General features: G+C 42.1%; 2 protein-coding genes across 2 annotated transcripts in view; both read left to right on the top strand.

Annotated features, from left to right (window-relative positions):
• Positions 1-21,155, top strand: part of LOC112226848 (sialoadhesin-like) — a 66,343-nt gene that overhangs the window by 14,875 nt on the left and 30,313 nt on the right. The window lies entirely within an intron of this gene.
• On the top strand, positions 6,180-14,195 carry LOC121841396. Its single transcript, XM_042309405.1, has 2 exons — positions 6,180-6,486; positions 6,730-14,195. Exon 2 carries the CDS (start codon positions 9,889-9,891, stop codon positions 10,837-10,839), a length of 951 nt encoding a protein of 316 aa, XP_042165339.1. The 5' UTR covers positions 6,180-6,486; positions 6,730-9,888; the 3' UTR covers positions 10,840-14,195.

Below are 21,155 nucleotides of genomic sequence, written 5' to 3' on the forward strand. Positions count from 1 at the left end.
AGTTTTTCAGAAGCTAAAGGTCAAATCTCTTATAATTAGTATAAAATATTATAAGATTGTTACTGTACCTATCCCCATGTTAACTTTAGTCAGGGCTATTACTCACACTCAGTACCACTAAATCTGCACAGAAGCATTATGTTTTCACAGAAATGGAAGTATAAATCTTCAAAACATTGTTGTTAACTCACAGGATTGTTCCACTTTACATTTGACATTGAGAGTTTTAGACCTGTTCACTGTCTTCCCTCCCCTGAATGCTGCTGTGCAGACCAGAGGCTGGTTGTTATCACTGATGGTGGGGTTAAAGGTCAGGGATGATGTCACTTCCCACTGGCCGTTGGTCAGCTGCTGTGATTGGACACTGCATGTTCCGGAGTGGTTCCAGGTGAGGAGAGGGGGATAAGATGGGCAGGAGTGAGACACCAAGCATGAGGCAGATACCACTTCCCTCAACTTCACCTCTTCACTCACTGACAGAAAGCTGGGGTCTGGAGAGAGGAGAACAGTTATTACAGAGACCAAAAAACTGTGGTTATATTTTTAGCTGATATGGGAATGAGTACACAAGCACCCAATCAAACTGGGATAATGTTTTAGGTTACACGTGCAAGTATAAGAATACTTGCCAGGGCATATACACTATGTTTTTAAAAATAAATCTGATTATTTCACATGGAGAGATGTGGGAAGCTAAAAAGTCTATCTTGCAACTTTTTGGGGGCCAGGCTACAGCCAGCTAGCCTATTGGCTGGCTATTACCAAAGGGCCAGGCTACAGCCAGCTAGCCTATTGGCTGGCTATTACCAAAGGGCCAGGCTACAGCCAGCTAGCCTATTGGCTGGCTATTACCAAAGGGCCAGGCTACAGCCAGCTAGCCTATTGGCTGGCTATTACCAAAGGGCCAGGCTAAAGCCAGCTAGCCTATTGGCTGGCTATTACCAAAGGGCCAGGGTTCCAGTCAAGAAACATGGTTTCAATGGTTACTATTGCTTTTCTTCGGTACTGCAGTTTAACTGATGCCCGGCCCAGAAAGGCAGTTTCAATACATGGCCTCATAGAGAAGTCAGATTTGAACATTCCTAATAAGACACTAAGTCATCACCTTTGTGCACAAAACATCCATTGAATTATTTAAATACATTTCGCTGAGGCAGATTTTTAAAAAATTATTTCTTACAACCGAAGATATTAAAATGTTATATTGATCCAATGTCTGCTATATTTTTGGATGACATCATCACGGCTCTCTGTGGGCACCAGAGGAGGCTGGTGAGAGGAGCTATAGGGGGACGGGCCAACATCCGACCCTAATCCGTAAATATAGAACATGTGCTGTATGTTACTGTCAGAGACGGCGTAACAATTTTTTTACAGGGGGTGCAGGAATGTGTTTTGCCTGATTTAGATGTTTCTGCTTATAATTTTCAACATTTTGGTAGGCTATTTGTTAGTCAACTTGTCTATAATTAGCTTTCAGTTCGGCTTGGATGCATATTTTATGTGGCTGAAATACTATCAGCTTTTATGACTCTGATAAAGATAGCACTTCTAACTGCGCATTCGCATTCTCTCAAGATGCTGAAATAAATAAATAATATTTCTGTTTCAGAGTCTAAATGTTGCTTACATTTGGTGTATAATTGTACTGCAAGAAATGCTTAATTCTGCAGGAGTTCAAATTAAGGCTATGTGAAAGGCCATAGACCGGCAGTCAGTGTCCACATTTCAGTTAAACCCATTTGAACTGTAGGCTACAGTTCCTTTCACTTATCATAGGTCTATTTGGAGTCCCCGTCTTGTGACTGTCGGCCTAATATAGCACCTCACAGTCATCACACATAAATAACATAACCGATACTGCTGTCATCCTCTTTTACCACTTTTACCACCCAAACATTAAACCCTTCTCTTTATTTTCAACTCTCCATTTCCCAGCTTTTCTCTTATTGAATTAAACTTCGACATTGTAATTTTGTCTCTGTGGATCGACTTGAACTTTTTCTGCCCGATCCCAAAAGCATTTGGTGTGTTGGTTATTTGGCACGCATACAGTTAGGGTCTGCATTTTAGGATTAAGAACTAATGCCAGATAGCCTAAAATAATGAAAGAAAAACCTCAATGTAGCCTATAAACATAAATTGCAAAAGAATTATACATTTTTAAGGTATTGTTTTTTCTTTATTCAATCCGCCCGCCACCCACCCTTCATCCACGCAGTCCCGCCCGCACAGATGTAACAGCGGGGACTGCAGGTTATGAGTCAACCCCTGCCAGTGATGTGTATTCATGGATGCCAGGGAAGCCAGGCTTCCCCAAATGACTGACCAATTTATCTTTCATCTGTCTTCATAATTTTCAGACAATTTGCAAGACAAAATTGACACAAGTGCACATGCAAACACACAAACACAGACAAACAGTACCATGGACACACACATGATATTTAGCAACATTGGACTAAATCGTTTTAGGTATCTTTAAGTTTGTTTTTAATGTATTAAACTATAGCCTTGTTGATTTGTTGCAATGGTGCTGGAATAGCGGAGCCAGTGCTCCTTTTCTTTGTGCTCACTTGCAGGAACTCTGTGGTTCTAAGTCAGTAGTTGTTGAAAACGTTAACTTGCTTGACCGTGCTCTACGGTTTTGTGATGAAACATGTGTAGTTGAATTTATTCTGGCACTGTGTGACTGTGATCTTTTTGTTTTCACGGCCTTATTGTATAGCACGGTGGCATATGAACGACTGGGAGAGAGAATAAAGTAGACGGCACACGTCAAATGTTTGAAATATGACCCTATGTCAGGATGACGTGTGCATGCCCATATTTGGGCATCCTGTCAGGACACCCTGGCGGGAACTTATCACGTGCTTATGCCCATATATGGGCATCCTGTTCCTGTTCTCACGCGTTAGAGGGTGTGCTAATTTATGCATATATTGCATCTATTCCTTTGAAGTTGTCATGATGATTGATGTCTAGGGACCTCTTTGAACTGGGGGGGGATGTGTTGGAACATTTCAAAGAGTATGCCCCCCCCACCTCCTGTTTTATTGACCTTTTATTGACCTGTTGTCTATGAAACAGGAATGTCCGGGGGTATTGGGTGTGGCAGACGCATTATAAATAAAGTCCAGAACAAGACATGCGGCCCCAGAACACTAAACAAGATTTTAAAAATAAAACCCAGAATATTTAACAGAAAATTATGTTTCCTAGGCCAATTCTCGGAGTGCTATGCGTCTCTTGTCATGAACCCAATGACAAAAGCCTCGAGGAAGTTTTGTGTGAGACCCCAGAATGTTTTAAAGGAGTTTTGGGTACGAGTGAGGGACATATGTCTTACATTTTCCAACCTGAGGAATCTACGGTTAAGAGTTTCACAGACAGCGGCCACAAACCCCTTTATCAGGCAAAACCCGGGGAGTTTTTCTCCTGTGCTGCGGATGAGAGAATGGCTTAATAAGTTATCCTCTTGGAACTACCACTCCCGGATCCGGGAGAATTGTCATCAACTGACACTAATTAGCATAACGCAACGGACAAAAAATATTACTAGAAAATATTCATATTCATGAAATCACAAGTGAAATATATTGAAACACAGCTTAGCCTTTTGTTAATCACCCTGTCATCTCAGATTTTGAAATGATGCTTTACAGAAAAGCAAGACAAGCATTTGTGTAAGTTTATCGATAGCCTAGCATAGCATTATGCCTAGCTAGCAGCAAGCAGCTTGGTCACGAAAATCAGAAAAGCAATCAAATTAAATTGTTTACCTTTGATGAGCTTTGGATGTTTTCACTCACGAGACTCCCAGTTAGATTGAAAATGTTCCTTTTTTCCATAAAGATTATTTTTGTAGCCGGAATACCTCCATTTGTTTTTCACGTTTGGCTGAGAAATCGACCGGAAATTGCGGTCATGACAACGCCGGAAAATATTCCAAATTAGATCCATAATATCGACAGAAACATGGGAAAGCGTTTTTTATAATCAATCCTCAAGGTGTTTTTCAAATATCTATTCGGTAATACACTGCTCAAAATAATGAAGGGAACACTAAAATAACACATCCTAGATCTGAATGAATGAAATATTCTTATTAAATACTTTTTTCTTTACATAGTTGAATGTGCTGCCAACAAAATCAAACACAAAAATGATCAATGGAAATCAAATTTATCAACCCATGGAGGTCTGGATTTGGAGTCACACTCAAAATGAAAGTGGAAAACCACACTACAGGCTGATCCAACTTTGATGTAATGTCCTTAAAACAAGTCAAAATCAGGCTCAGTAGTGTGTGTGGCCTCCACGTGCCTGTATGACCTCCCTACAACGCCTGGGCATGCTCCTGATGAGGTGGCGGATGGTCTCCTGAGGGATCTCCTCCCAGACCTGGACTAAAGCATCCTCCAACTCCTGGACAGTCTGTGGTGCAACGTGGCGTTGGTGGATGGAGCGAGACATGATGTCCCAGATGTGCTCAATTGGATTCAGTTCTGGGGAACGGGCGGGCCAGTCCATAGCATCAATGCCTTCCTCTTGCAGGAACTGCTGACACACTCCAGCCACATGAGGTCTAGCATTGTCTTGCATTAGGAGGAACCCAGGGCCAACCGCACCAGCATATGGTCTCACAATGGGTCTGAGGATCTCATCTCGGTACCTAATGGCAGGCAGGCTACCTCTGGCGAGCACATGGAGGGCTGTGCGGCCCCCCAAAGAAATGCCACCCCACACCATGACTGACCCACCGCCAAACCGGTCATGCTGGAGGATGTTGCAGGCAGAAGAACGTTCTCCACGGCGTCTCCAGAATGTCACGTCTGTCACATGTGCTCAGTGTGAACCTGCTTTCATGTGAAGAGAATCTTGGTGTTCTCTGGCAAATGCCAAACGTCCTGCACAGTGTTGGGCTGTAAGCACAACCCCCACCTGTGGACGTCGGGCCCTCATACCACCCTCATGGAGTCTGTTTCTGACCGTTTGAGCAGACACATGCACATTTGTGGCCTGCTGGAGGTCATTTTGCAGGGCTCTGGCAGTGCTCCTCCTGCTCATCCTTGCACAAAGGCGTGGGTAGCGGTCCTGCTGCTGGGTTGTTGCCCTCCTACGGCCTCCTCCACGTCTCCTGATGTACTGGCCTGTCTCCTGGTAGCGCCTCCATGCTCTGGACACTACGCTGACAGACAGAGCAAACCTTCTTGCCACAGCTCGCATTGATGTGCCATCCTGGTTGAGCTGCACAACCTGAATCACTTGTGTGGGTTGTAGACTCCGTCTCATGCTACCACTAGAGTGAAAGCACCGCCAGCATTCAAAAGTGACCAAAACATCAGCCAGGAAGCATAGGAACTGAGAAGTGGTCTTTGGTCACCACCTGCAGAACCAATCCTTTATTGGGGGTGTCTTGCTAATTGCCTATAATTTCCACCTGTTGTCTATTCCATTTGCACAACAGCATGTGAAATTTACTGTCAATCAATTCCTACGTGGACAGTTTGATTTCACAGAAGTGTGATTGACTTGGAGTTACATTGTGTTGTTTAAGTGTTCCCTTAATTTTTTTGAGCAGTGTATATCAACCAGGTCAGTTGGCTTCTTAGTAGGAGCGAGAGAAACAATGGCCGCATTTGTCTATTACGCACATATCACTCTGAGAGCCACCAGCCGACCACTGACGCAATGTTGTTGCTCACGCTAATTTTTCAAAATAAAAGCCTGCAACTATGTCTTGTGACACTAGACACATTAGGGAAGCCATAGAAAAAGGAATCTGGTTGATATCCCTTTCACTGCTCAATGGGGACGCATAGGAACGGGGAGGTTTCTAAATAAGAGTCCCTTCCTGATTGGATTTTTCTCAGGCTTTCGCCTGCAATATCAGTTCTGTTATACTCACAGACAATATTTTTTATAGTTTTGGAAACTTTAGAGTGTTTTCTATCCTAAGCTGTCAATTATATGCATATTCTATTATCTGGTCCTGAAAAATAGCCTGTTTACTTTGGGAACATTATTTTTCCAAAAATGAAACTAGTGCTATATTGAGTACCCATCACACTATTTCTGACGTTCGTCCAATAATAACATACGCAAGAATATTTATACATGAAAAAACACAAAGTGTGCACTCTATATTAAAAGCTATTTTTGTGTTTACAGCCAACATACAGCCAAGAAGGATAACGGGCTCCTTATGGATCCTGAACGACTTCGTTGGAGCAGATGACACATCCGATAACACAGATGCAATTCTCCCGTTCTGTACGAACGTTTTTTCAAACACACCGAGAACAGAGGATTTAAACGTCCCGCCAACTCCCCCGGGAACCTCCACCCCCTCACTACATATTCCAGACCCAAACAAGCAACGCACAACACGGGCTCTAGTACATTGCTCAGAATCCACCCCTCCAGAAAAGTGCTACTGGGCAGGGAACTTGCGGCTTCACGAGCCGGCGCTCCATGGACACGGTATGAAGCCATTATATATATATATATTATTAGTAATACATTTTTTAGGCCCTGCAGAATCAGGAACGGTGGATGAAAAAGTCACCCCCTAATTTGTCAGAACAGCCCTCGCCAAAAAAAGCCAAGGTATTTTAATTATGTATTGTTAGTATTTAGTATTATACCTGAAATGTATTTAACATTTATTGTATCTAACATATTTTTATATTTAATAACCTATATTGTATGTATTATTTCTATCAGACTCCTCCCCGGCGTATAACGGCCCAGAAGACCACACACATCTAGAGCACGCGGAGGATTCCAGCTCACCGAACATTCCCAATGAAACAACCAAAACGGAAGATTTCACCGTTTTAAATGACATTTCAGAGGCAGATGACCCGCTATTATGGGATGCGGCCAACCTTCTTGATTCCGCCAATTCTTTGGTGGCAACATCCGGATCTGAAATAGAACAAGCTAGGTTTTTCACAGCCTTTTCCAGGGCTCTAAAATCCCGAAAGGTTTTGCCACACAATCAAATGGGGATTTTACTTGAGCGACATTACAGAGAGGATCTATCATTCTGGCATAGAACAATTCCACGTATGTTAAACAGCAATCCGATTAAAAAACGCAAATACAGGCGCTAAAATCATATATTTAACACGGATCCTTCCAGAATAACCCAAGAACGCACATCATTAATTATGCAAATGGCAGAGCCAACAGACCTAGTTGAGACAGTTGAAAGCCTCTTATCACAGATACCGCCAGAACGCCTAGAAATTATTAATCGTATGAACAAGGCGTGGGTAACAAACATAATACCGATAGATGAAAGCATATTATCACAGATTCCAGCCAAACTCCTAGAAATTATTAAGCGTATGAAAGAGTCAGGGATGCCCGATGAAAACCTGTTATCACAGATTCCCGAAGCCCTCATATCGCTAATTAATCAGATGAACGAGAGCCCGACATCTTCGGGCATCCCCCCCCCCCAAAACCAACCGTTAATGCCCAACCGTTAATGCATGTCAGATGAGTCTGAAACGCAATACAATGTTTTGGGGGAATTGGAAAATTGTCTAATAAATCAGGAGGGAGACGGTATTGATCGAAGTGTTCGGGTTGTGTACTGAAATAAATTCAACAATACAGAGATTCGACAGTTTTCAATTTCACATGGGTGAATCAGAATCTTGACTATGCTGTGTTGTACGTAATGATGTTGGATACTCTGATCGAACAGTTAGATAGGGTAAGAGATTATGGCGAACCACGTGATGTCTTACAGTTGGAACTTTGTGGAGATAGCCTGCATAACACGGTATCTCTTATTTTACCCAATGGCAAAGCAGATCTTGAACAATTTATCGCACTGCTTGAACGACTTGTTCAGTCAAATTTATCCGTCATAGCCGATAGGACCCTCGAGCTTGTAGTGCAAATAATACGTCAACCCCTGGGTGGTGGGGGTCAGAGAAGGAAGCTAGATAGCCTAATGCAATCAGAAATAATAAGCAATAAAAGGGCCTACCTCATAAACTCGTGCCGTTATAACTGTTAATTATGTCTGGATGAAAATTGCCCTATGCATCCCTTAAACCTGACCCCCTGTGAGGATTGTCACCGCACATGTTGTTCGGCCTACTGTTATGAAAAACACAAAATTGAAACATGGCACCCCAAGGCCTGTAAATCTGTAAGCAGTTGTGACATTAACAAGAAATGCCCAAAATGCCATTGCAATTTCAACCTAGATAGCCCTAAACCGCATGTGTGTGGAATCATACACTGTCCAATCTGTAAAGGGCCTTTGAAAAGCAGAGATGCTGAAGTGGTTCAAGAAGGGTCACACAAGTGTTATATTCAGCCCTTGGATGAAGATAAACATTCAGAGAAATACGTGTTCTATGATTGTGAGACAAATCAGCAATCGGGGGTTCATTTGCCTATTTTTGTATCTACCATGACTTTCAAGGTTGAAAAGTGGTCGGCAGAGGGACCCAATTGTGCACTGCTCTTTCTAAAACACAGAAAACCCCAGTACAGAAACTTCACGTTTATAGCACACAATGCTAGAGCCGATGACTCTTACCTTCTTCTGAACCCCTTGATACAGCAAGGCGTGGCACCCAGTATCATAGCTCAAGGTAGTAAAATCTTGTGTTTTGTAGACCCCGCCTTCAACCAGAGATACATTGACAGTTTAAGCTTCTTACCTATGAGATTGGCTCAAATGCCAGAGGCCTTGGGTTTTGAAAATCTGTGAAAGGCTGGTTCCCCCACTTCTTCACATCTGAGAAGAATCTACATTATATTGGATCTTATCCCAGTCCCGAAATGTACGGGTGTGATCAAATGTCTCCCAAAGAGCGTGAGAGATTCATAACGTGGTACGAGACAGTAAGACATGGCACCTTTGATTTCCATAAAGAGATCATATTGCGACAATGATGTGGTTATACTTCGTGAAGGATGCCTCAGATTCAGGGAAGATGTAATCAAAGATGCAGGCATTGACCCCTGGAGTTGTACAACTATTGCATTGGCATGCATGAAAACCTATCGTACACACTTTCTACCTACAGCATCTATAGCTATCCCCTCGCCTGACATCTACCAACGCCAATTCAAGTCCTACTCTTGTGGTTCCGTTGGAGTACTTGGCCCAGGATAAAGACATTTTTATTCAACATGCTAAGAATCGGGGGGAGAAGGCATTTGGCTCTTACCATGTAGATGGATACACACAGATTGACGGGGTTGAAACTGTGTATGAGAACAACGGTTGTTTCTTCCACGGTTATAAATCTTGCTTTGTGCCCCAGGCCATGTGGGTCCTAACCCAAAATACTTTTGGGGAAATGTATCAAGAATTTCAAGACAAATTGGATTCTTTACAGGCTAATTACGGGTTAAAAGTGGAGGTTTTGTGGGAGCACGAATGGGCCGCTCTCAAAAAGTCTGATCATCATGTTCAAGCCTTCCTTTCCAGCTATGACACACCAGAACCCCTGGAACCACGACAGGCCTTGAATGGAGGCCGTACCAATGCTTTGACATTGCGGTATGTAGCGCAACCCGACAAGACAATAGGATATGTAGATTTTTACATCTCTTTATCCTCATGCAATGAGTTCCTCATGCTATCCTATGGGGCATTCGGAAATTATTTATCGCGACTTTGACTTACCTCAACACTATTTTGGTCTGATCAAAGCAACTGTCTACCCTCCTAGGGGTTTGTTTATACCAGTGTTGCCTTACAAGGGCCCTCAATGAAAACTTTTCTTTCCCCTTTGTCGCACCTGCAGTGAAAACAACAACCAGCAAAACCTATGTGATCACACAGATCAAGAAAGAGCCCTGACAGGGGTATGGGTCACAGTTGAATTCTCTAAGGCTCTAGAGATGGGGTATCGTGTGGCCAAAATCTTTGAAGTGTTGAACTTTTCCAGGAAATCAGACACTCTTTTTAAGGAGTACATCAAGACCTTCTTGAGATGCAAGCAAATGGCTTCAGGCTATCCTGCATCGGTCACAGATCAAGAGAGCAAAGACAAGTACATTCAAGACTATCACGACAGAGAAGGCATACTTCTTGACCCTGACAGAATAGAGGTCAACAAAACCAAAATAAATGTGTCAAAATTGTACTTAAGCTTTCCCCAAAGAGAGTTTTCGCAGAGATGCAATATGTTAACAACGTCGATCATTAAAGACCCCAAATTATTTTTGGAATTTGTTTTTTCGGACCAATACGAAATTTCACATTTTTCAGTCTTGAGTCAAGACATTGCCCTGGTGCAATGGAGGCGCAACAAGAAGTGGGTTCTACCCCCGGGTAATGTAAATGTGTTTCTTGCAGCATTTACCACGGCCTGTGGCCGACTAGAACTGTACACCCTCATGGAGAAGCTTCAGAGGCGAGTTCTATACCACGACACAGACTCTATGGTCTATGTAAACAAACAGGGCGATTGGAACCCCCCACTCAGCAACTATCTGGGTGGTTTAACGAGTGAACTCGAAGATAGTGACCATATCACAGAATGTTCCTCCTGTGGTCCCAAAAGCTATACTTTTAGGACTAAAGACAATCACGTGGTGTTGAAAGCCAAAGACGTGACTCAAAACTATGAAAATGCCCAGCGTGTAAACTTGGAATCAATCACACGCTTGGTCGAGGGGTTCATAAACGACAGGAATAGTGACTTGGAGATTTTGAGCTCCTACAAAAAAATAGTTAGGGATAAAAAGGGCTTCCATCTAAGGAATGCCCCACTTACTAAAAGATTCAGGGTAGTCTATGACAAGAGACTGCTTTTGCCTGATGGGACCACATTGCCCTTTGGCTACTGACTTATGCTACAAGCCACAGTGTGTCTTAAAGCTTAAGATATCATGGCTGCTGTAGAAGGTTTTGACCCCCGGTTGCAACTACCATTTTCAGCCTTAATCGCAGGCCCATCTAATAGTGGTAAAACTTGTTTTGTAAAAAGTATTTTAGAGAATTCTGAACATGTGGTATCTCAAAAGCCTGACAATATTGTGTGGTGTTATTCGTGTTATCAACCTCTGTATGATGAATTCTTGAAGAAAATAGGAATACCTGAATCCCTGACTGATGATGAACTTCTCCCTCCTCATAAAAACAATCTGCTGGTTTTGGACGATATGCTATTTGCAGGTAGCGAACATCCTGAAATTGCCCGAGCTTTTACCCAATTTACTCATCATAGAAACCTGTCTGTGCTTTACTTGGTACAGAATGTCTTTCACCAAGCTAAAAATAGGCGCACCATCAGTTCGAATGCCAATGACATGGTTTTGTTCAAAAATCCTAGAGACAAACTACAAATGAACACTCTAGCTCAGCAGATGTACCCGGGAAGGAAATCCTACTTCATGGAGAGCTATGAGGACGCTACGAAAGCACCATTTTCATAATTAATCGTGGATTTAAAAGCAAATACTCCAGAACACCTGAGGCTACGAACCTGTCTGTTCCCATGTGAGTGCCGGCTGCGTACATTCCTAAAAAGTAACCGCTATGTCTCTGCGTTTAAATAGAAACCTGCCCCTCTTGAGAAGCCTAGTTGGGGCTACAGCTAAAGAACTCAATGCCATCTTAGGTCACTGTTCTTCAGATCTCATATTATCCCTATGTGAGATTGCTTTGAATCTTCTCAAAGGACGCATTCCACTCACCCTGACCCAATTGAAAATATTAAAGAGACAAAAGACCGCGATCAAACTCTTTGCCAATAAAAGGGCCAGTCTTCAAAAGAAAAGACATACCATACAACAGTCTGGGGGTTTTCTTCTACCTTTACTAAGTATAGCCGTGCCCTTCATCACCAGATATGTTGTTATTAAATTGCGGTTGGAAAGCCTTAGCAGGGACCTGACATCCGTCCTGACAGAGAGTTACATACTCTGCATTGAAGTGTTGAAAATTAAATGGGTTTTTATTTAAGCTGCCCGTATTAGAGGCGTGATCAACCAAACTTATAACCATGTATCGTGGTAAAGGGCCTAGAAATAGGTTTTCTTGACTGCAGATTCTACTGCCCACAGGTATGCTAAATGTTTTCATGGTAATTCTTTGGAGAGGGTAAAGGGCATTTCCTTTTATCAAAGCCTGTGAGTGACCCAGACGAATGGCCGGAGATACAGACACTTTTTAAATAAAAAGCGTTGCCCCCAACACTTTTAAACTAAAGTCCCCGTCCTGGGCAGACATCAGGCAAAACTCATCCTTGACCCTGGTTAATTTTAGTCTTAAATCAACCGAATTTAAGAGTAAACGTTCTTGAAAGAAAATGTCAGAATGTATATAGGCCCTAGCAGATGAAACTCTCGAGATTCGGCACAGTAGCGAGTGCGTTTCTCCAGTCCTTTGTTTGCACCGGTGGAATTGGTCTCTCGATTCCATAGAGACTCCTGCAGTATCCTTGCTAAACAGCCCGGTGCTGAATTGTGTCTTGAGAGTGTCTTCGGAGTAGTTGAGTAAACACTCCATGATGGCCCTATAAGGGTATGTGGCACTGATTTGACTGATTAGGTGTTCACCCAAAGTCACATCCACTTGGGAGAAAATGGTGGCCACTGGGTAATTAATGAGATTCACTTTGGCATCGTTTGCAATATTAGTACCATCTCTTTTGGTTACTTTTAGACATAAATGCACCAGGGTGTTGTGGAGGTCCAGATAGTTGTCACCGTGGCCTGGTATGAAAAATTCTATAGGACTGTTGTCTGTAATGGCAGAGAATGGGGCTATCTCCACATAACTGGACCTCTCTATTGAATGTTGGATTAAGGGGGCCGTGAAAAGATCGAGCTCTGTCTTTATAGCTTCAGAGGACATGCGGTGTAAAAGAGCCATGTTGCTTGTTCTTTTAGAAAATACTTCTGAGTATTTTTATTTTGTCGTTATTGGTCCAGATCTCCTCACTTTACCCCGTCTTTGACTTACTGAGTTTCTTTTAACTGATAACCTCAGCTTTTTAGGGGAAAGCCTTATACCCGGAGGTCTCTTTTTTGGTCTTCGAAACAACATCATAAGCCCCGAGCCTTCTTGACGCTCGACATCTGGTGACGCCCTTCTGGTCATAGCATTGGCTACAACCTCACTTACTATATTTTTAGCGGCTGATTTTAAATGCGGTTTAGCTATGCTGAGGCCTCTCTTCATAAACGGTAAAACCATCCTAAAGAGGTTACGAAATATACCTCCTATCCCCGAACCGTACATGTTAGGGTATCCATAATAGCCGGGTAACCCATTACCCACTTGAACAACATAGTATGATGTATAGCGGTTAGGGTCGAGATGTTGGTGGTCCATAATCCTTTTTAATTTATTTGTATTATGTTTATAAAAATATATCATATTAATATCATATATGTAGAGAGGTTTTGGTGGGTCTAAAGTGGAGTTTTACAATTATTTTACCATAAGTAAATTCTATGTTTTCGTTCTGATCCGTTTTAAGCTCAACCAGAATGTTTTCAATATATTTCTTGCTTACAGGTACGTAATGTGGCTTGTCGTAGGTGACAGTGACTATGTCCCCGTCCTTTCCATCTATATGAACTGTTCTCAGGAGGGGCACACAGCTGTCTCCGACCCTTTGATAGGATATGATGTCGGTATGCACAAATATGTTGTAAAATCCTGCATGTATATCTGCAGGGAATGGGAATAATTTACCTTTCACATACGTCCATTTATTGGGACCCATCCCCAACATGTGGGGGTATGTAATCTCGCTGAGACCTACTTCCCAGGCCTCTGATAACTCTATAGGCTTTGGAAAATTGGTTGTATAATTCGAACTCTGATTATTACGATATATATGTGCAGACGCATTACTGGGGAGAGTCAGGTAGAAGCCGCTGTGTTCCATGATGCACTCCTGTGTACATGCGAATTATGTTGTATTTATCATGCATGAGGGTTTAAGTTAACCCCCGATGCCTCCACCACATCGTGCTCTAATACACAACTGTTGAACTTTTGGGGCCAGTTTTTCCAGCTGACCAGCACCCATTTTTGTTTACAGTTTATTGTATTCCTGAGTGTAGCCTGCCCTTTCGATGCTATCACTATCAAAACACCCATGGGTGTCCTATTTCTGTCTTTCAGTGGCTATGTGTTGCATGTAGTAGTCTACACAGGAAGTGTCTTCATTATTCTATGTATTCTTGGGGAGTGAGAGAGAGAGAGAAAACAGTAGAGAATCAGACCAAAGGGCTTGTGTAGGCCTGCTCTTTTCACACCACCTCTTGCTCCCTCTCATGGTCTGTCTATGTAACATATCTGATATATTCATATTCTGGGTACTGTAGTCATATGGTCAAGAGGAAAGCCTGACTTACATGTGCAAAGTGGAGTGGGGTGGGAAATTCCATCTCCAACAAATGAGGTGAAACAATATCCAGTGTGTACATATTTACCTAACTAAATTAAACATAATTAAATAGAGTAAAAACAAGTGTATAGTAAGTCTTGACCTAAAGGCATTGGTGTCTCGACTTTCAATGTCCCAACAGAGTTAGTTAAATTTGAAAGTTTGTCCCAATATTCGAATAGAGGTATTCTTCCAGTGTTCACTTCTTTACTGGATAGCTGTCCATGGTAAACAGTCTTCCACAAAGGCTGGGTTGCACATCTCTCCCTTGTTAAGACAGAATCTGCTGGTCTGAGGGCATGGGATGGGCAGGTGGACGTAACAGATGCAGCTGCTCCTAACGAGATGCTGCAGCTTGTTCCCGGCACAGCCATGCTTGGGGACCGCCAACAAATCCTCTTCCTGCTTGGCCAGGAAGTCCTCCAGCTTGACCGTGTCCTCCTTGCGGCGGCCCCAGGACAGGTTCCCAAGAGGGTGGGACATGTGGCCGCTGGACACTCTGTTTCCCATGGGACAGGAGGAGGTTACTGTAGACAGGTAGAGGGCTAGTGGCTCACAGAGCACATGAGATATGGAATTTAAAAACACTGTAATTAGTGTCATGTGAGGAAAAAGGACACATACTGGTATAAACCAACTGAATGACTGGTGGTGCTAGTTGTGTAACCCACTTACAAATGCTGTCTGCCAACGATTGTATGAATGTTTTGAGGGTAAGAAGTCATGTAAACATAATTGAGCCATAAAAACTGCAGCAATGTTATTTCTTACCAGAGATGAGTTTGGAAGTGTCTTGCCTCTGTAGTCAGCAACTTTTTTTATTTTTATTTTACCTTTCTTTAACCAGGCAAGTCAGTTAAGAACAAATTCTTATTTTCAATGACAGCCTAGGAACAGTGGGTTAACTGCCTGTTCAGGGGCAGAACGACTGATTTGTACCTTGTCAGCTCTGGGGTTTGAGCTTGCAATCTTCCGGTTGTTAGTCCAACGCTCTAACCACTAGGCTACCCTGCCGCCCCGGCAGGTGGATGATTGATGGCAGAGGTTCTGTAGGCCAGGGAGGTGTGAATGGGCCTAGTCGCCATGAAACAAAACGTTTCACTCAAATCCATTTAGACAAGGTTGAAAAAGTATTAAAATATCATACTTGAGTAAAGGTAAAGATACCTTACTATAAAATGACTCAAGTGAAAGTAACCCAGTAAAATTATACTTGAGTAAAAGTCTAAAAGTATTAGATTTTAAATGTACTTAAGTACTGTGGTGGAAAAATAACTCAATTGTCATAGTTGAGTAAAAGTGCAAATTAAAAGTAAATGCTACACATCAAATTCCTTATTTTTAGCAAACCAGAGGGCAGAATTTCCTTTTTATAGCTTTTTTTTGACAGTCATGGGCACACTCCAACACACAGACAAAAAGGAAGCGTGTATGTTTAGTGAGTCCACCAGATCAGAGGCAGTAGGGATGACTAGGGAAGTTCTCTTGACAAATGTGTGAATTTGACCTTTTTCCTTTACTGCTAAGCATTCAAATTGTAACTAGTACTTTTGGGTGTCGGGGAAAATGTATGGAGTAAAAAGTACATAATTTTCTTTAGGAATATAGTGAAGTAAAAGTAAAAGCTGTCACAAATATAAATTGTAAAGTAAAGTACAGATACTCCAAAAAACTTCTTAAGTAGTACTTTAAAGTATTTTTACTTAAGTACTTTACACCACATCCTGACCTTAGTTCCTTTTTTATGTCTATGTTTTAGATCGGTCAGGGCGTGAGTTGGGGTGGGCATTCTATGTTTTGTAGTCTAGGTTTTGTATTTCTATGTGTTTGGCCTGGTATGATTCCCAATCAGAGGCAGCTGGCAATCGTTGTCTCTGATTGAGAACCATACTTAGGTAGCCTGTTACCACCTGTGTTTGTGGGTAGTTGGTTTCTGTTTTTGTGTGTCTGTACTAGACAGAACTGTTTAGTTTGTTCTGCCTTGTTGTTGGTTTTTATTCTAGTGTTCAGTTTCTTTGTTGTTTTTTTTGTTCTAGTGTTCAATTAATTTATTAAATCTACCATGAACAAGTACCACGCTGCACCTTGGTCCTCTTCACCTTCTTCCACCTATGAGAACCGTTACAGTGTATCAGTCAGGATTTCTGAAAGTTGAAACAATACAACTTCACTTCATCATTGCTGATGAATGCATTTGGCTCTCAATCAATTTAAGATTGGTGGTACCAAAGAATGGAGGAAAGCACAGGCATTTCAAAATGACAATATGTCAAAATTGCAAATATTGTAAAATATCACAAAATAGATTGTTTGTTTTAGACTGTTTGTACTCAGGGTATATTTAAAAAATATATACTGTCCCCAACACTATTAGGGAACACCTTCAATAATAAAGTCTACAATGTTGTTTTTATGGAGGATCACAATGGGATAGATACTCTTCAAATCAAATAAAATGTAGTGAAATGCTTGTGTTCCTTGCTCCAACAGTGCAGTAATATCTAGCAATTCTAGCAACAAAACTAAAACTAAAAACTAAAATAATGAAGTTGAGAAAAATATATATATTAGGACGAGCAATATCCGAGTAGCATTGACTAAAAAACAGTAGAAGAAAATAGAGTATGTTCATATGAAATGAGTAAAGCAGTATGTAAACATTATTAAAGTGACTAGTGTTCCATTATTAAAGTGACCAGTGATTACATGTCTATTTATATAGGGCAGCAGCCTCCAAGGTGCAGGGTTGAGTAACCGGGGGGTAGCCGGGTAGTAACTTCTATTTAACAGTCAGATGGCCTTGAGATGAAAGCTGTTTTTCAGTCTCTCGGTCCCAGCTTTGATGCACCTGTACTGACCTCGCCTTCTGGATGGTAGTGGTTTGAACAGGCCGTGGCTCAGGTGGTTGATGTCTTTGATGATCTTTTTGGCCTTCCTGTGACATCGGGTGCTGTAGGTGTCCTGGAGGGCAGGCAGTGTGCCCCGTTGATGCATTGGGCAGACCGCACCACCCTCTGGAGAGCCCTGCAGTTGCGGGCAGTGCAGTTGCCGTAACAGGCAGTAATACAGCCCTGTAAACATTTGTGGCCTGGGTGCAGTACGATTTATTGTGTTCAAAGTCTACAAAAAATTGTCATGGACGTAAATACAGATTAGACCATTTAAACAGAACTGGTGTGCACTGGGTTTGTTCACATTTTAGTCCTCTACTCCTCTTGCTCATCATTCATATTTCACATAAACATATGATGTAATAACTTCTACAAACCAACAGGAGACGTGGTGATTTACAGAGGCCACCACGAGCTAAGAAGAGGTAGACAAATGGAGATAGCAGCTCATTGGTGACTAATAATTACCTCTGCTTGACATTTACATTCTTTGAGTACTTGAAGTTGATTCATGAAGTTGATTTTTGATAACAATAGATGTTTGCTTTTCCCCACACAGCAGTTCAATGAGAAGCAGAGTGTCCCAGTAAGAACATAAACTGTGGAAGTAAAAGGATGAAAAATAACTCAGTAGTAGATTGGGAGATTCAGGAACAAACATGACTGACAATATTAAAATGCAATGAAACACGTGTATTTCTATTTGATCACTGTTGTTGTTGAACAGGGGCGGCAGGGTAGCCTTGTGGTTAGAGCGTTGGACTAGTAACCGGAAGGTTGCAATCTGTCGTTCTGCCCCTGAACAGGCAGTTAACCCACTGTTCCTAGGCCGTTATTGAAAATAAGAATTGGTACATCTGTCTGTACATTGAAGGGGACAACAAAAGCACAGTGCTGTCATTGAATTTAAGAAATTGTTCTTAACTGAATTGCCTAGTTAAAAGTTTTTAAAAAATATTATAATAATTCAGAATCACCCAAGCTGTAGATAAAACAAATGCCTAGTAAAACACATAAAACTAAAAGGTAGAACCCAAATAGAAATGTCCCATTTTCTTTAGCCTTTAGATCCATAAAGCTACATAAAGCTAACAAATGTAAGCAGTCGCCAGCTCTCCTACATTGGGTTAAAATGATCATATTTTACTGGAACCTTTGACAGGATAAGTACCATGGCCTCTGAGCCAGCTGACTCCCACATGCGTCCTCTTCAGCCTACAGGAAACCAGATCAGAGATACTATCATCAACAACACCTCTTTTGTTATTTATATCCTTTCTATTTAGGTCACAATTCTTCTCAGATATCTACGGTATATATCTGCAGTAGGCCTACAGTACATACCTCCATGTCGCCATATAGGTGATTGTTGGTGTAGTAGTTTGTGTGGATTTCACTGCTGGTGCCTATTCCTGTGGATAGAGTTAGGGCCACTCTCAGAAGCATTCTCTTGATTTGGTAAGCCACAACAAGATTGCATGTAGGCTAATGGGCTTTAACAACTCAGCAGGGGTTCTAGGTTATGATCACAGACATAGCCACAGGGAGTAGGGGTGCTGATGGGTGCTGCAGCACCTCCTGATCAATCAGAATAAATAAAACTATTAACTAATAATATATACAATGACAAGGTAGGGGTGCTATACAGAAGATAGCCCTATTTGATAAAATACCAAGTCCATATTATGGCACGAACAGCTCAAATAAGTAAAGACAAATGACAGTCCATCGTTACTTTAAGACGTGAAGGTCAGTCAATCTGGAACATTTCAACAACTTTGAAAGTTTCTTCATGTGCAGTCGCAAAAACCAACAAACGCTATGATGAAACTGTCTCTCATGAGGACCACCACAGGAAAGGAAGACCCAGAGTTACCTCTGCTGCATTAGAGTTACCAGCCTCAGAAATTGCTGCCCAAATAAATGCTTCAGAGTTCAAGTGCAGTAGCAGACAACTCAACATCAACTGTTCAGAGGAGACTACGTGAATCAGGCCTTCATGGTCAAATTCCTGCAAAGAAACCACTACTAAAGGACACCAATAATAAGAAGAGACTTGCTTGGGCCAAGAAACACGAGTAATGGACATTTGACCTGTGGAAATCTGTCCTTTGGTCTGATGAGCCCAAATGTGAGATTTTTATTTCCAACTGCTGTGTCTTTCTGAGACTCATTGTTGGTGAACGGATGATCTCAACATGTGTGGTTCCCACAGTGAAGCATGGAAGAGGAGGTGTGATGGTGTGGGGGTGCTTTGCTGGTGACACTGTCAATGATTTATTTAGAATTCAAGGCACACTTAACCAGCATGGCTACCACAGCATTCTGCAGCGATACACCATCACATCTGGTTTGTGCTTAGTGGGAATATTATTTTTTTCAATAGGTCAATGAGCCAACACACCTCCAGGCTGTGCAAGGCCTATTTGACCAAGAAGGAGAGTGATGGAGTACTGCATCAGATGACCTGGCCTCTACAATCACCCCACCTCAACCCAATTGAGATGGTTTGGGATGAGTTGTACTGCAGAGTGAAGGAAAAGCAGCCAATAAGTGCTCAGCATATGTGGGAACTCCTTCAAGACAGTTGGAAAAGCATTCCAGGTGAAGCTGGTTGAAAGAATGCCAAGAGTGTGCAAAGCTGTCATCAAGACACAGGTTGGCTACTTTGAAGAATCTAAAATCTAAAATATATATATTTATGGGATAGATTCTGTTCAAATCAAAGTTAACACTTTTTTGGTTACTACATGATTACATATGTGTTATTTCAGTTTTGATGTCTTCACTATTATTCGACAATGTAGAAAATAGTAAAAATAAAGAAAAACCCTTGATGATGTGGGTGTGCCAAACTTTTGACTGGTACTGCATATTTTTAATTGCCACAAAAGTAATGCACTGGGCCTTTATTACTCCTGTATGAGCGGACCAAAATAGCTGTTGACAACAAAAAAATAACACTCCCACCCCTAAACATCTTCCGGCGGCCATGATCACAGATAGAACAGCCTTTAAAAATACAGTACCTTGAAGGTGAGGGTTCTGAGGAAGCACACTTGGATGCATCCATGTCCTGCATTCTGATTACTAGCTGGTCACTACGACTCCTGTCAGTGATGAGAACAATAATACCAAGATATAAAAAAACAGAACAAAACAGCTAAAAACAAACAAAAGTCTACGTAACTCGTGGGCACAGTGAAGGACAAGGTGGCATTGCAATGTGTCTTGCTGGCATGGCAGTGGATGGTCTCTGAAAAGCCTAGTGCCCTCTGAAGGGTCACCATGGTAACTGACACATGCCTCTCCACCCTGGTACTGGGCAGGGTCCAGCTGGAAGAGACCACTCTACGGTGCCGGTGGGCTCCGAATCCACAATGCACAGACAAGTAAACATGGAAATGTCTGATGTGCAGGCAGAGTCCACTTTGATCTCAGGAGCATCTGGAATGAGAATGATAAACAGGTGTTTCAGTTGAACATGTTGTGCTACCTACATCCTTAAGATCAAATCAAATAAAATGTATTTATATAGCCCTTCGTACATCAGCTAATATCTCAAAGTGCTTTACAGAAACCCAGCCTAAAACCCCAAACAGCAAGCAATACAGGTGTTGAAGCACGTTGGCTAGGAAAAACTCCATAGAAAGACCAAAACCTAGAGAGGAACCAGGCTATGAGGGTTGGCCAGTCCTCTTCTGGCTGTGCCGGGTGGAGATTATAACAGATGTTCATAAATGACCAGCATGGTCAAATAATAGGTCTGGGACAGGTAGCACGTCCGGTGAACAGGTTAGGATTCCATAGCCGCAGGCAGAACAGTTGAAACTGGAGCAGCAGCACGGCCAGGTGGACTGGTGACAGC

The sequence above is a fragment of the Oncorhynchus tshawytscha genome, linkage group LG03 (assembly GCF_018296145.1).
Source record: "Oncorhynchus tshawytscha isolate Ot180627B linkage group LG03, Otsh_v2.0, whole genome shotgun sequence".
Taxonomy (NCBI): domain Eukaryota; kingdom Metazoa; phylum Chordata; class Actinopteri; order Salmoniformes; family Salmonidae; genus Oncorhynchus; species Oncorhynchus tshawytscha.

Coding starts and splice junctions, on each gene's coding strand:
- LOC121841396 (XM_042309405.1), top strand. CDS start 9,889: ATGGGGTATCGTGTGGCCAAAATCTTTGAAGTGTTGAACTTTTCCAGG.